Here is a 15,968-nt window from a genome sequence, read left to right as displayed (position 1 = left end):
AAGCCACCAGCAAAAGGAGCGGTTAAAAAAATGCTCCTGCCAGTGTCTTGTTTAGGACCGCGGTATTAGCCCATTTTAAAAGCGATCTGTGTGGTCACCACAGTCCTGGGCCTATTGCAGCCTAATTGCAGCTGAGTAGCTAGAGGCCACTCCTAGCCACTGGTTTGCGTCACCTCATTGATTATCTAGATCCCGTTTGATCTAGCTTCTGGCCTGGCTGTGGGACAAAGTCATCTTTGGACACCTTTGTGGATGACCAGCATTGGGAACTAGACAGAGCAAGTGTGTTCCTATTGGCCTTGCTGGACCTCTTGGTGGTTTCTGATAACATTGATCATGGAATCCTTCTGAGATATCTCCCTGTGATGGAACCTGTGGACACTGTTTCACAGTGGTTTGAGTCTTTCTCGTGGGAGGAGATAACTAGGAGGGATTACTGTTCTACCCCTAGGCAGTTGGCCTGTGGGGACACTCTGGGCTCAGTTTTGTTACTAATGCTGTTTAATGTTGACATGAAACTGTTGGGAGCAGTTATCCTGAGTTTTCTGGTTCAATGTGACTAATACGCTGATGGCATTCACTATCTCTCACTTCCACCTAATCTAAGGAAGCTGTTTTAGTGCAAAATCAATGTCTGCTGTCAGTTATGGACTGACAAGGCCAAACTGAAGCTTAATCCAGAAATGTGTTTCTTTAGATTATTTGATCTTGGGAAACTCAGTGTAGATTTAGATATAGCCCACTGAATAGTGCTATTTATTTTATTTTATTTACTTGATTTATATCCCACTTTTCTCCCATCATTGGACCTAAGGTGGTTTACAACCAAATAAAATAAAGTACAGCTTTATTTGCCCAAGTTCAAATAATCTAACACAGTACTCTAGAACAGTCCAGCAAAGCTGAACAAAGCCTAAGTCAAAATCAACCAATCAGCATCCTTACTTTTCAGAACAATGAGGTTGAGAGACAAAATAAGCAATTAGAAGAAGGCCACCCTTGGCAGAGGTTTTTTTTTTTCTTCCAGTTTTACTTCTTCTGTTAAAATACTGGGAGTCAATTACGGTACACACCATTCAGAGATCAATCTGTACATCACTATTCACCTTTTCCCAACCCCTGCTCTAAATCCATTATATAAATGATAATGATCATTTTAGATATCTTCCTATTTACCCACATTTTTCCATAAAGCAGTTGTAACCCTTACTATGTAAAAAAAAAAAACTTCTCAAGCAGTTTGTTCATACGTATATGGTACAATTATCTTCCTGCTTTTCAAATAATTAATTTTCATTAATCACCAAGTTTAAAAAAATGCTTACTGGCTATCCACATCTTCTTGGTTCCAGAAACATGTACGAAATTAACTGAGCTATTATTTCTTGTTCTGTACCTTTCCATCTAAATCATTAAAACTGCATCTTCCCTTTACATTTTTGTTGCTATCTATTGTCTCAGTAGTACATTCTTGTGTGGCTCCCTGGCACACAGCACCACCTAGGGTGGAAATAACAAAATATTCATGGATACCATGCACATTTCCACGTGGCAAAGAAATGGTCCAACTGCTTTGTAGAAATGTTGATAAGATTTTATTGGTAACTAATGTTTCCTGCGAAAACTAGATACATGGATCTCTTAATATGCTGTGCAGCAATCAGTTTGTAAAGCAATCAGTTCCTACAGCCAGTTTTACATACAAATGTTCATGTAGATAACATGTGGATGATAGTCAGTTCACAAGCTATGCAAAATACATAATTTAGAGCAATATTACTACTATATTAAAACAATACTACATGGGGCAATGTATGCTAGACTTCTTTCTGCAATAATTTTATTGATGATTCAAGAAATATTCCAAATAAATGCATAACAGATTATTCAACTGGCTTTCAGTTTGACTTTTTTGGTTCCCCACCATAAATGTCATTATACTGAAGAGAAGACTAAATATTTCTTTTTTTCTTTTTAAAGTGTCATCCTACCGGAAGGAACCTTTTTCATATCAAAGAATATTGTTTTGATTCAGACTTTATAAAGAAGTATGCCTGCAAAGAAGATATATTATTAATAAAGTTCCCCAGTTCTGGCTACCTTCGTTGTACACTTTTTCATTTTTTACAGACAGAAGACAGCCTGGGGGGAAATGTCCCAATAATTCAATTGCAATTTATTTATTTAATTTATATCTCAACTTTATGACACTACATACATACACTATTTTATTGCCGTCAGCACACCATTAAAACTGAGTGCTAAATACATTTTAAAACAGCACATTATGACATTCACATTAAAAATATAAATACCATTGAAACAAATGGGTAGTGTGTGTGTGTGTGTGTGTGTGTGTGTGTGTGTGTGTATAATGTTGAATATAGTAATGTTACATAGACAAGTTTAGTCTAGTTAGAATAGCCAGGTTTAAAAATTTAGTCACTTGCTGAGTGAATGATTTTTCAGAGCCCTGGAGCAGGATAACCACAAGAAACTCAAAGAAATGCTCAGGGAAATGTTGAATGATGGGATATAACAGATCTTTTCTGGCCCCTTGATAAAAACTGCAGTTGGCTTGTGGGGACACTCTGGGCTCAGTTTTGTCACTAATGCTGTTTAATGTTGACATGAAACTGTTGGGAGCAGTTATCCTGAGTTTTCTGGTTCAATGTGACTAATACGCGGATGGCATTCACTATCTCTCACTTCCACCTAATCTAAGGAAGCTGTTTTAGTGCAAAATCAATGTCTGCTGTCAGTTATGGACTGACGAGGCCAAACTGAAGCTTAATCCAGAAATGTGTTGTGTTAGATTATTTGATCTTGGGAAACTCAGTGTAGATTTAGATATAGCCCACTGAATAGTGAATGTTAAAGAGAGGCTCATCAAAGCCACAGTACAGTGGGCCCTTGCCTTACCTGGGGGATCCATTCCAGACCCCCACCCCGTGTCAGGCTAATTTCACGTATGCTCAAGCCCCATTCATTTTTGAATGGGGCTCGTGCACAGCGGCGTGGCGGTGCAGGAGCATGCAGGGCACCATGGGCGCGCGCCCCATTCATTTGAATGGGACACGATGCCCCTTGCACCCCGTGCATTCCCCGCAGCTTGAGCACGTACGCTCAAGTCCGTGTAAAGCCCGCCCATGTATAACGCAGGGGCACTGTATTCCAAATCACCATGTATAAATGTGAGACCTGGGCACTGAAGAAAGTTGATATAAAGAAAATCAACTCATCTCTGATGCGATGCTGGAGAAGACTGCTGAGGATATCATAGACAGCCAAGAAGACAAATCAACAAGTTCTAGAAAAAAAATCACACCCAAATTCTCCCTGGAAGCCAAGATTACCAAACTGAGGCTGTTGTATTTTGATCACATAATGAGAAGGCATGCCTCATTAGAAAAAACAGTGATGCTAGGAAAGGTAGAAAACAGGAGAAAGAGAGGAAAACCATATAGCAGGTGGGTGGACTCAATCAGGGAGGCCTGCAGGACCTATGCAGAGAAGTTGAGGGCAGGGAATCTTTGAGATGTCTCATCCACAGGTTTGCCATGAGTCAAGGTCAACTCCAGGGCAGTTAACAACAACAGCTGTTATCCGCCTCGATCCTCAAAAAGAGAGTGGTGGGATACAAATAAATATTTTATTATTTATTATAATTGTTAAGAGATTATTTGTGTATTATTTGTTGAAGACCCTCAACAGTCTCCTAAGAACCAAACAGCTGGGAAATTAGTACTGCATCTTCAGCATAAAGGAAGACAGAAATGTTTGCTGAGTCTAGGCTTGCCATATCCCGCCTGGGGGTGAGACTTTCCCGGTTTGGGGCGGGGCCACACAGTCCTGCCCCAGTTTGGCCCCTCCCCTGGGACCTCCCCCCCAGCAAGGCCCTGGAGGCAGCTCCACCCCTCCCTCCCCATGGCTGTATGCCACCCTCCCCGCCTCCCTGCCTGGCTTAGCCTAGAGAGCAGGTCTTAAAGACATCTGCCACTCAGAGCTATTGCCAGCCCACTTGGTATATATACCCTGCAAGAGGCATTACTTTCAGGTTACAGTGAGCAAAGAAAAAAAGGCCATCAATCGTTCCTGTTTCACTGGGAGTCTCAATGCCTCATCTTTTAAATGTCTACCACTCAGTATTGTTGTAATTCTTTATCACAGGATCGTTTTTGAGGCCCTAAACACCTTTCCTTGTAATATGCAAATTTCTCCCGAAGCTGACCAATGGGAAAGAAGCAATCAGCCCTCCATTTGGGTTGGTTTTCAATGGCTTGGAAGGAAGAGATTTTGCCTTGCAAGTTGCTGGTAAATAATAGAAAGCTTTGGGGTTGCAAAAGGCTGCAGAAATAGTTTGACCCCCCCCCTTAAACATCCATGGCTCAGTGCTATGGGATTCTGGGAATTGTAGTTTCTTGTGGCACCAGAGCTCTTTTGACAAAAGGAGACTGAATGGTCCACAGAGGAGGCATTGCCTGGCTGGGGGCAGAGCCTCTTGCCAGCAGTGAGAAGGCTGAGATGATGAGGAAAAGCAGGGGCTCCTCTGGTGGTCCTGGCCACTTCCCTTGGCTCCCTCCCTCCTCCTCCTCCTTCTCCTCCTCCTCCTCTCAGAACTCATTCACACTCCTTGGCTTTTCTCCCCTCTGCACTTTGAGACCCCTTTAACTGCCAAAGCTCAATGCTCTGGAATGCTGGTGTCTGTGAGGCATTTGGCCTTCTCTGTCAGAGAGCTCTGGTGCCACAATAAACTACAATTCCCAGGATTCCATAGCACTGAGCCCTGGCAGTCCAAGCAGTGTGTTTTGGACACAGAGATCCTCCAAATGAATCCAGTCCCTAGCTTTTATATCTCTCACACACACTGCAGGAATAATAACCCACTTTGAGACTGCTTTAACTCAGTGCTAGGGAATCCTGGGAATGCTAGTGTTTGGGAGACATTGAGACTTCTCTGTCAGTGATGGCTCTGAGGCCACAATAGACTACAATTCCCAGCATTCCCCAGCACTAACCCAAGACAGTTAAGTCACTCTCAAACTGGATTATTTCCTCAGTGTGGATGCAGCTTTGGTGAGGAACTCTGGGCATTTCAGTCCAGCATTGTTTTATTTCTGCAGTGTATTTTGGACCAGAGACAAGGTGACCAGGCATCCTCCTCCTTTTCCAGGACATGCCTTCTTCTGTCAAATTTCAAAATGTCCTCCATTTGGATCATGGCTAAGAAGCATGAATTTATAATTACATGGGTGTTTTTAGCTTTTATTTTTGGCCATGTCCTACATATTTTTGCTTGGGTGCCCTACATTTTGGGGTGAGGGCATTGGTCACCTTGGTCAGAGAGCTTTCCGGGGTTAACTGCCATTCTGCTGTGGTGCTGGAACAAACCACCATTCCCAGAATTCCATAGCATTCAGCCAAGACAGTTAAAGTGGTCTCAAACCAGATTATTTCTCCAGTGTAGATGCAGCCCAAGCCTTTTGCCTCTCTTATGCCTGAGATTTCAAAGCCCAGCCTTGGCACCACAACAAACTACAAATCCCAGGATTCCATAGGATGGAGTGATGAGAGTGAAAGCAGTGTGGCAGCAGCCTAAGTGTGCTTAATGCAGTTCTTAACATGGTGCACCTCTTGCCTACAGAGTCTCACAAGACTTTTTTGTTTAACAACTTGTACCATTAACTCCATTTCATGTCTCCTTTATTTAGTGGGGAGGAATACAGACAAAACAAGTCAAAATGAAGAAAAACCAAAGTCCCTTGACCAAAGGGTTTGGTTGTGGAATAAGCCTCTGAAATAAGCAAGAGGCAATGTTAAAATAAAGCCATGTTCAATGCTCAAATGTGCTGTTTGGAATGGGGAGAGGGGGATGGCCAGAAAGGGAAGTACATCTCCGTGATCTGTCTACGAATAATGTCAAAATGTCCTCCATTTTGATCATGCCTAAGAAACATGGATTTATATTAACATTTCTAAAAAAGCCTGAATTTTTTTGCGTGTCCTCCATTTTTAAAAAATGTGTCCTACATTTGAAAATGTTGTCCTGCATTTGTCCTACATTTGTCCCGGTTTGGAGGTCCTCACTTATGCAACCCTAGCTGAGTCAGTTTTCAGTTGATGAGTTGGTAAAAAGGCCAGGGTCTGGGAAAAGTCAGCCAAATATAAATTGAATGAAGTGGGGGCAAGAACACATTGCTCTCTTACACCTTGAGAGGAGACAATCTCATTTGTCAGATGTCCTTGGCTAGTACAGTGAACCTGGACAGATGAATTATAGTACAGAGAATAAATTAAAGATAAAAGGTGTCTATCAATGGAATTCTGTCCCCGTTTACTCCAGAGATCACAAGAAGCCTTGGCTTACTCCACTCTCAGGTTACTACCACTTCGGAGCAGCCATAAGTCTGAAGAGATTTTGTATACTCTCAAGATACTTAAGGTTCAACAACAAGGAAACAAGAGTACTGAGTATCTTCAGTCATATGGTGCACCCATTCTGGCAGTGAACACTAAGTAAATCAGGTACTTATGATATAAAAGTGTGGGGTACTGTAATACACTCATACCCTCCAAAGGAAAATATTTACCTGGGAGGAAGTTAGGTGCACAAGAGGAAGCCCAACTCATTACATTGTTGTGACAACATTAGTTGAATTATATTTCCACACTGGACATAATGTGGCAGGAGACCATTTTGCATCATCTTGAACTTGCAGAAGGCCTACTAATCAAAACCATGCACAAGCTGATTGTGATGGAACCATTTAACATAATAAGGCACACACATCACATCCCAGTTACTTTTGCACGAGGTCACCAATAAGAAAATTTTCAGGTGGAGCACCATGTGTGACAAATTTGCTTGCAAGGACAATGAGATATTTAGATTGTACAACTGTCTGTAGGCTGCTGGCACAAAGAGTAGACCTTCATCAGGGAATGTTTCCTCAGCAGGAACTATTTTGTACTTGGGAAACAGCATCATAGATGCTAAGTTTTCCTACAAATAAATAAAAACATCTGTTTTCCTTCAAGATTTATATTTCTTATTTTGGAGGTTCACAACAAGTTTCTTCCCCCACTGAAAATACAACAGTAGTGTTTTTAAGACACACAAATCATGTTGGCTACTTTTTTCTTACAGAAAAAGAAACTTGTCAATTAATCAAAACAAATGACCTGCCTCATGTGATTTCTTGCTCGGATGTTCGGGTATTGTAGAATATCTTTCATTCTGTACCAACAAAGAGTTCTGGGGACACGGGGTATTTTAATCCCTTGAAACAGACTGGAATTCTCATGGTGTCAGAAAAATTATAGATGTTGCCCAACATACACTTTTTTAAAAAAAATTATGTAGCTATAAGTTAGAAAATTAAATTAAACTATTACTGAAATTCAGTCACTGCAGAGAGCAAAGGAAACTTTATATTAATTAAAATAAATTTAATCATGCCACATGAACTGCACAGTGGGTAATCTTAGTAGACTACGGTCTACTAAAACAGATAAATATTAAAGTATTATTGATTATATTGTCTTCCTTTTGTAAGCTGTAGTTAGGACCAACCATAGTTAATGGTTTGGATGTAATGCTACGTTATACAGTTAGCCCGAAAACACCGGATTGGAGCTGCCATGGTGGCAACCACACACTGTGGCCCCGGCTATTTGCTGGCACAAAAAGAAGCGGCAGAAAGCCACTCCTTTTTGAGCATGCAAAATTTTTGCTACCACTGCAGCTTTAAAGCACTCCTGTGCGTGTGGTGTCTAAATGCTGCACTGCCAGGGCACCATAAAGTGGCTGCTGTGTAAACAGCCAGGCAGCATGATACCTGCTCTCTGTCGGCTTAGGGGCATGCGTCGTACGGACACCACACCCCAAGTTGCTGGGAAGCCTGCTGTTTTTGCCAGTCTATTCCAGCCCAGAGTTAGGTAAAGGTTTAAGCCTAGGATATACAGTGCATTATACAAATGAGAAAGAGAGAAAGTATGTGTGCATAATATACACTTGTGAAAGAAACCTTCTAACAATAAAACGCATCAACCAAAAGCAGAACACAAACAAAGTTCAGGAAACTGTTGGAATTTGGGTTTTGTAAACCAGCAGGAAAAAAACCCAGTGAGAACAGATTTCGGAAACCATTCAGTCTGCCATTCAGTCTAGCAACCAAGTAGTATATTACAGTACTCTGCCATAAAGGTAAAAGTAGTCCCTTGAAATGAATGTCTAGTCGTAACCAACTGTAGGGGGCGGTGCTCATCTCTGTTTCTAAGCCAAAGAGCCAGGGTTTCCAAGGATTGCTCTGGTGGTCATGTGGCCAGAATGACTACACCGAACACTGTTACCTTCCCACTGAGAAGTGGTACCTATCTATCTCCTTGCATTTGCATGCTTTCGAACGGCTAGGTTAGCAGAAGCTGGGACTAGTGACAGGAGCTCACCCCATCATGCAGTACTCGGGCCTTGAACTGCCAACCTTCTGATCTTCCGATCATCAGAACTAGCGTCTTAACAACTAAGCCACCCTGCCATACAGTTCTGTTAAACTGCAATAACCTGCTGCATATCAATTACTTCAGTGAAGAAACAAAACAACTGGTCTAATTAAAGAGAGGAGCACAAGGCCTTTTAGTCAGATGACATCAAATGCTATATTATGTATCACACAAGAAAATGGGTGTTCCAATGGCATAAGGTATTCCAAAGAGCCTGGATGTAGGAAATTTATAGTGCGGCCATTTATAGATCTCACAAATACTCTGAGTGAAAGATCCAATAACTAATTTTAGAGCCCTGTTCATGTGAAGAGGCTGTATGAGAAGACTACATCATGCATCAACCAGCTATACTCCTGAGCCAATACATGATCATCAGGAATCTGAAAGGGACAGCTTAATCTCATGCACACTTTGCAACAGGGAACAGGAATGACAATATATGATGAGAGTGTTGGTTTCTGCCTAGTGGAACAAAGACATCTCTGCTGCCGAGATCCAGGTAAGCCCTCTAGATATTGTTGGGAGTTGCAAGCCAACAATATCTAGAAAGATATATTTTATGTATCTCTGTAGTCACAACAGCATTCCCACTGAAAGAAGACATTTACATCTGTACATGGCAATAAGGAACTGTTGCCATTCACTGGACTAGTCTACAAACTCTTATATTTGCATAAAAGCAACTACATTGCATCCAAACTGGCTTACAGTTGCCACAGGAAAAAAGGACTCTGCAAACTAAACAAATGTTTTTCTGTTCTCCACCGTACCAGAAGGCAGTTTTGGATTACTAAATCAGAGTGTAATCACTGCTAGCGTTCTGGAATACTGATGTCATTTGTGACACACTAATCAACAGCATGTTGAACACACTCCCTCTCCATGATTAAACTTTCCAAGTTACAAAGCACTTCTCAGATTTTTTTAAATCACATAGCATCAGAATTGTAATGAGAGGAAAAGCTATCCACTGTAAAATCATATTTTGACCAAATGACTGAGAGGACAGAATTTCTGAATTGTTAAGAACGTAATATTTTATTTACTTCGGCCTGATACAGACAGCCAAACTAAAGCTGCTTCGAGTCACTTTGGAGGTATGCTGTTTAAATGATACATGCATCCTAAGAGTCCAGAAGCTGCACCAAAGCCACACTCCAGTCCTAAGGAGTGGAGTGCAGCTTTGGTGCAGCTTCCAGACTCTTAGGACGCATGCATCATTGAAATGCCATACCTCCAAAGTGACTCGAAGCAGCTTTATTTTGGCTGTCTGTAAAGGGCCATAATTTCAGATGCATCCCAACTGCTATGATGACATAAAGATGCATTATTCAGCCATGGTCCTTTTTTTAAAAAAAAGTCATGAAAGTGAAGATTTACTTCTATCCTTATCTTTTTTTCTTTTTCTTTTTCTTTTTTGTATTTTAAAAGAAAATATCAGCAATTTTAAAACTATTGTCTTTTCTAATGATGTATTCCGTCTCATGATGAAGCCAAAGTACGACAACTTTAATTTAGCCATCTTGGTTTCCAGAAAGAGTTCAAGCCTGATCTGAACAAGGACCCATTTATTTGACTTTGTGGTTCTCCACAGTATCCTCAGCACTTTTCTCCAGCACCACATCTCAAATGAGTTGATTTTCTTATTATCCGCTTTCTTCACTGTCCAGCTCTTACATCCATACATGGCTTGGACAATTCTAAATTTAGTGCGTTGTTGCATATTTCCTTATTGTCTAGGTTGAATTTATATAGATTTCTCCCCTAAATGTGCTATCTGACCAATGGAATGTGTTAAATTAACAGTTCCCACTGGTGAGAATTAATATCTAATCCATTTTCTCTCCACTGCCAGATATCTTCAAAATCTATGAAGTTTTCAAAGAGCTCTTGGTGGCGGGGGGGGGGGGGGGGGAGAGAAAGTATTGAGTGTCAGAATGGAAGGAGATATAGTCATCCACAATTCCCTCTGTTTTCCTTCCACCACCACAGCAACATGACAACAGGAGTAGACGAAATGGGGAAGGGACGCTATACCTTTCCATTTCCTCTTGGCTCCCCCACTTGCTCTTGCATGACATTGGAGGGGAAGTCGAATGAGGATTAGGGAAGCTATAGCCTTTCATGATCAGACCAGCTCTGCCCTGCTAATACTGGGTGGGGAAGCTGAGTGAGGAGGATCATCTTTGCCACTTGTGTTCTGATAGCTGGTTCATGATGATGCACCAATTGTCATTATTTGGCCAGATATCAGCCTGTGTCCATTTTTCTTGCTTGGCTGCCCTCACATACATGGGAGGGGGGTATTAAAAAGATGAACCTGGGTGGGAGGAGTAAGAGTGGCCCTTGAGTCAACAACTGGGAAATACAGTGAGAAAAGGGGCATGAGGACAAATCTCTTCATTGGGGGTTTCAGACCCTCATGAGTCTTTGAATATTCTTTCCATTCCTAACTGATATATCTAGTGTTTCATGAGATAGTAAGCTTCTCCTTAGACTGTTTTATTGTAACTCATCAAAAACATATTTATGGCATATAGAAGGTTATAATCATTCTGAGTAATATCTCAGTAAATGTGCATAGAATTGCAGTACACTTCCCCTTTCCCAAATGAGAAATTATGCACATGAAAAAAAGAAGACCACAGGGGGCACCAGACAGAGAAAGGTGAGCTGCTGCACAGAAAAGCTTGGAAGTCTCAACTGTCTCTGTGGCTGAAGTATTATTCTAGCTTTAAATCTCTTTCAAATGACATTTTTTTTACCATATATGAAGATGGGAAATACAGGCTGTACCTTCTTCAGATTCTGCTGGTTCCGCTGTGTTTTCACCACTCATTAAAACAACAAAGCCTGCATCTGCTCGGACTGTAGCTTGCCATGTTGACATGGCAACAGGCGGTTCTTGGCATGGAAAAAGGGCCCTGTTGTTTATTGGAGACCCCACCGTATAAACACACGGCCTATAGAAAAGAGAAAAAGATAAGTGTGAAGTAATGTGCACTATACAAGCAATTACAGGAAATACAGAGTACCCAATAGGAACAGAAATTCAAAACTATCAATATCTTCACAGTGTATCTGACCTCAAAATAGCCTGAGAAGAACCAGAGTGTTGGCAATTTGCTTTATGCATCTTTCAATGCAAATTCTGAATTGCTCTTAGATTTCTTTCAACGATGAGGCAAGAAATAACAACAAATAAAGATAACTACTGCATGGCCCAGAGACACATCATAGTTCACATGGAAATGGCCATGACTTGATGTAACAACCAGAAAATGTCTACCATTATGAACTGGAAGGCATTGCTGTGTGGATAAACAACCTCTATGTGGCAAATATTAAGACGGGGCACAATATGAGCCAGTTTGCATGTAACACTAAACTGCAGTTTAATATCACAAGGATAAGAGATAAAGAGCTTCATGCTCACCTACTTGGCCTCTTCTCTTCCAATGTGGTAGGGCCACAAGGTGAGATCAAAATCTTCCACTTCTATTTTAATGCAGTGTATCGTCCAAAATTTAGTTAACTGTAACTAAGGATGCAAATACGCTAGCATTGTAAACCACAGTTTGAAGCTAGTTTGTTACCACGATGAATCTGAATTTATTTTTGTGGGTTTTTCACGCTATGTGGCCATGTTCTAGAAGAGTTTATTCCTGACATTTCGCCAGCATCTATGGCTGGCATCTCTGAAGATGCTGACAAAACATCAGGAATAAACTCTTGTAGAACATGGCCACATAGCCCATAAAACCCACAAAAAACTATGGATGCCAGCCATGAAAGCCTTTGACTTCATGATCAAAATGGAATTGGCACTCCTTCTTGTGGATATATTGGAGGAAGCGGGGAAGAGTACAGTATATGAACCAGTCTCATACAGCTACACTAATGTTTCCTGTTACAGTTAAATCAGGTCAATATCTCTATACAATCTGTAAGTGATATATTGTAACTCTCTGCAGAATCCTTTCCACTGAGGGCCAGGCTACAAGATATCCAGCTCAATACTTTTTCCAAGTATATTCGTTCACAGTAGTAGATGGCAGTCCTGAAATTATATGACTTTTTAAAGGCAGGATAGTCCTGAAGAGCTAAAGAAATGAGGGCTAAACCTAAGAATCTTTCTGTACAGGCTCATCTTTTCATTGGCATAGCTCAGGGATAGGCAACTGCATAGGGGCCAGGAGTGAATTTTCCACATACACCCCCAACTGGTTGCCCCCAACAGTCTACCTAAATGCATCCATTTTTTTTTTCCTCTGTGTGCTTCCCAAAATGGTCACAGGAAGTGACTTTGCTCCACCACTTTGGAAATGACATGGGTGGGAAGAAAACTCCAAGTTGAAGCTTCCAGTCATCACATGTTATGCTAGAAAGCACGGGCCCTTGGTATCTGCTAGGCGGGGTTGGTCTAGGACACACACACACACACACTGTGGATACCAAATCAATTGATGCTCAAGTCCCATTATATACAATGGTGTAGTAAAATGGTGTCCTTATATAAAATGGCAAAAACAAAGTTTGATTTTGGGGATTTATATTTTGGGGGAATATTTTCAAGCCATGGATGGTTGAAACCATGGCTATGGAGGGCCAACTGTAACTAAGACACAAGGCTCAGAGACTGGCTATTTAACATATGACTTCAAGAGAATTGTTACCTTTATTTATTTATTTACATTATTCATATGATTTATATCCTGCCTTTTTTCTTGTATAAGATCCAAGCTCTCTTTAAGTGCCTCTCCTTAAGCTCCTCTGTCTAATTAATTAATTTTGGTCACTCCCCCCCCCCCACCCTCAGAGAAACAGAAAGCCTATGCAAACCCTCAGAAACATCACACATTAAATAACAAAATATTAAATGAAATATTTAGAAAGCTGCACAGTCTGATGACCTTTTAGTTCTATCTTCTCAAGACTTTGACTTCAGTCACCCAGCAGGCCCCCATTCTTTTATCATGATGTTTACCGAAGGGAGAGGAAGCACAGTCAGACCACCTGTTACCTGGCGCATGCCGTTATCCTCCCACACACTGAGAGTTTAACACTGGAGCCAAAAACATTCATAGGAATGATAGTGGAGCTAATTATTCTCTTCTCTAAATCTTTTCCATGAATTCAGGGCACTGAGGAACCTATAGACGATCCACAAGATTGTACTACATTAGGGAGTGCTTAATGTACCAGAGATTATACACATAGGATCAGATGGTGAAGAACAGTAGCTCACTGGAAGAGCACCTGCTCCACACAGAAAATTCAGCATTTTACACCATATTACAGTGATACCTGACTTGGAATTTTATTGTAAAATGAAATCATCATTGCCATGCATGTGATAGCATTTGCTATAAATGTTCCACTTGTGCTCAAAAACAAATTAGCTTAACTGGCAGGGAGCAAAACTCCTACTCACAGTTAGCAAAAACCCTGAACACAGGAACTGAGCCCCTGAACGTAATGTTTAATTATATTTACACACACACATGCATGCACGCACACACACATACACAATCTTCCCCAGCAGTTGTAGTAATTCACAAGGGAAGGAGAGAAAAGATGTAATTGCAGCACTGGAGCAGAATGCAGCAGACATTATTTCCACAGTAGGCATTTTGTCTCCTTTCACAGCAATGGGAATGTGAGAATGAAACACAGTAGGGCTTCTGTATCTCCAAAGTGGATGGGTTAATGGGTAAAGTTTTCAGACCCTACTGATATGCAAGGAACCAGATAGGCGGCAATGGAGAGATAATTGCAGTGTGTATATTGTGTGCAAGATACAAAACAAGGTACTGCCAAGGTCAAGGGAGGACAATGTGGTATTTCCCAGATCCTGCTAGTGATCACTGCTAGTGATGTCTAGCATTTTGGGGAGTTCTAAGCCAAAACATCTGGAGAGTACCAGAATGCCTATCCATTTTCTGTGCTAAAGGTGGGTGTGAGATAAATAGAGCAAACACACACAGGGACCTATCATAGAATAACATGCTGAATGAGTACAAACACAGAATCTGGGAGAAAGGCTCCTCTCATAATAATAATAATAATAATAATAATAACAACAATAATAATAATATTATATACCGCCTTTCCAAGAAGATCAAAGCAGTTTACAAAATTACAATTACAAAATTACAAAACACATTAGACTACATAAAAGATTAAGCAAACAAAATCCATAAACAAATACAATAACAATCAGAGAAAATAAAAACATATTTAACCCCTTTCCCAGGCCCTCAACACAGGTTCAAATGGCAAAAAATAAAATAAAAATACATAGTAATTATAACAACAATAAAATTAACAAAGCAAAATATAAACAAGTAATAGAGTAAAAACAAGTGAAAAGAAAATAATCCCCATTCTCAACCCCCCATCTCAATCCTAAAATCTAATATAAACTATACAAAAAGGGGGGATGGGGGGAGACAAGACTCCTCCTTAAGTCCAGGGGCTGAGGCATGGGTGGATCCCAGGTGGAAGGAAGGCAGCAAACACCCAATTCACAGGGGATCCGTTCCAGACCACTCCCCACAAAAATTTCAACTCAGAAATATTGGAGTCCCATTGAAAATAATAACTTGTGCACTTGAAGTGCATGCAAGGGGCCGTGCGCAGACACACACCACCATTTTATCCCTCCCTGCTTGTCCCTCCCATGAAGAGTAAGATAACGGATTCCAAGTCCAGAAAAAGGGGGGGACAAGTGTACAAGGCAGGTGTAGAATCCACCAAAATGCCAAATCACACAATGGCTTTCACAGCACAGTAAAATATATATTTCACACAAGGCAAGTTTTTCAGAAGCTTAGAAAAATAAAGACATGCATGTACGCATGTGCACACACATACACACACAGTCACAAAACTAGGAAAGATACACACTAGACTAAAGCAAGCCAATAATCCAGTTAACATCACAGAGGGGGAGGGGGAGGGAGAGGGAAAGAAGGAGAGGGCGCACTCACACACATGTAAAATACCTGCTCCTCACTCCTTGCTCTCTCCCTGCCATCTCCTCTCCAATTTTCTCCCTCCAACCCCTAGCTTTCCACAGCATGCTCAGTCTCTATCAGACAACATTTTCTCCCAGGCAATCTTCAGAATGAAATGCTGGGTTCCATCTACCAACCATTTTTATTTTCTAAGAATGCCACTGGGACCCATTTAAGGCCTAGAAGCATTTTTGGAAATAAAGACATAATCTGAAGCCAAGGCTTCACTCTGCAACATGTCAAACTCCAAGGTTTGTTTAACAATGATAACAACAATATATATATTGAGGGGGAGAGAGGCCAGGCCTGGAAGACAAAGAGCCCTCCTCCTGACCACCATCTTGAGGGGGAGAGAGGCCTGGCCTGGAAGACAAAGAGCCCTCCTCCTGACCACCATCTTGAGGGGGAGAGAGGCCTGGCCTGGAAGACAAAGAGCCCTCCTCC

General features: G+C 41.2%; 1 protein-coding gene across 5 annotated transcripts in view; it reads right to left on the bottom strand.

Moving 5' to 3' along the window:
- The window catches only part of LOC121922612 (aminopeptidase O (putative)), a 228,779-nt gene that overhangs the window by 196,119 nt on the left and 16,692 nt on the right, over nucleotides 1-15,968 (bottom strand). For all 5 annotated transcript variants that reach the window (XR_006102196.1, XR_006102197.1, XR_006102198.1 and 2 more), the window contains exon 3: nucleotides 11,302-11,468. Coding sequence is in view for 2 of the 5 variants with exons in the window: in XM_042452230.1 (XP_042308164.1) it covers nucleotides 11,302-11,468 (167 nt within the window). In the remaining 3 variants the exon portion in view is untranslated. The remainder of the gene's footprint in view (nucleotides 1-11,301; nucleotides 11,469-15,968) is intronic.

This window comes from Sceloporus undulatus, chromosome 2 (genome assembly GCF_019175285.1).
Source record: "Sceloporus undulatus isolate JIND9_A2432 ecotype Alabama chromosome 2, SceUnd_v1.1, whole genome shotgun sequence".
Lineage (NCBI taxonomy): Eukaryota > Metazoa > Chordata > Lepidosauria > Squamata > Phrynosomatidae > Sceloporus > Sceloporus undulatus.
Note: the sequence above shows the minus strand (reverse complement) of the source record. Positions and strands in the feature narration are given on the sequence as shown.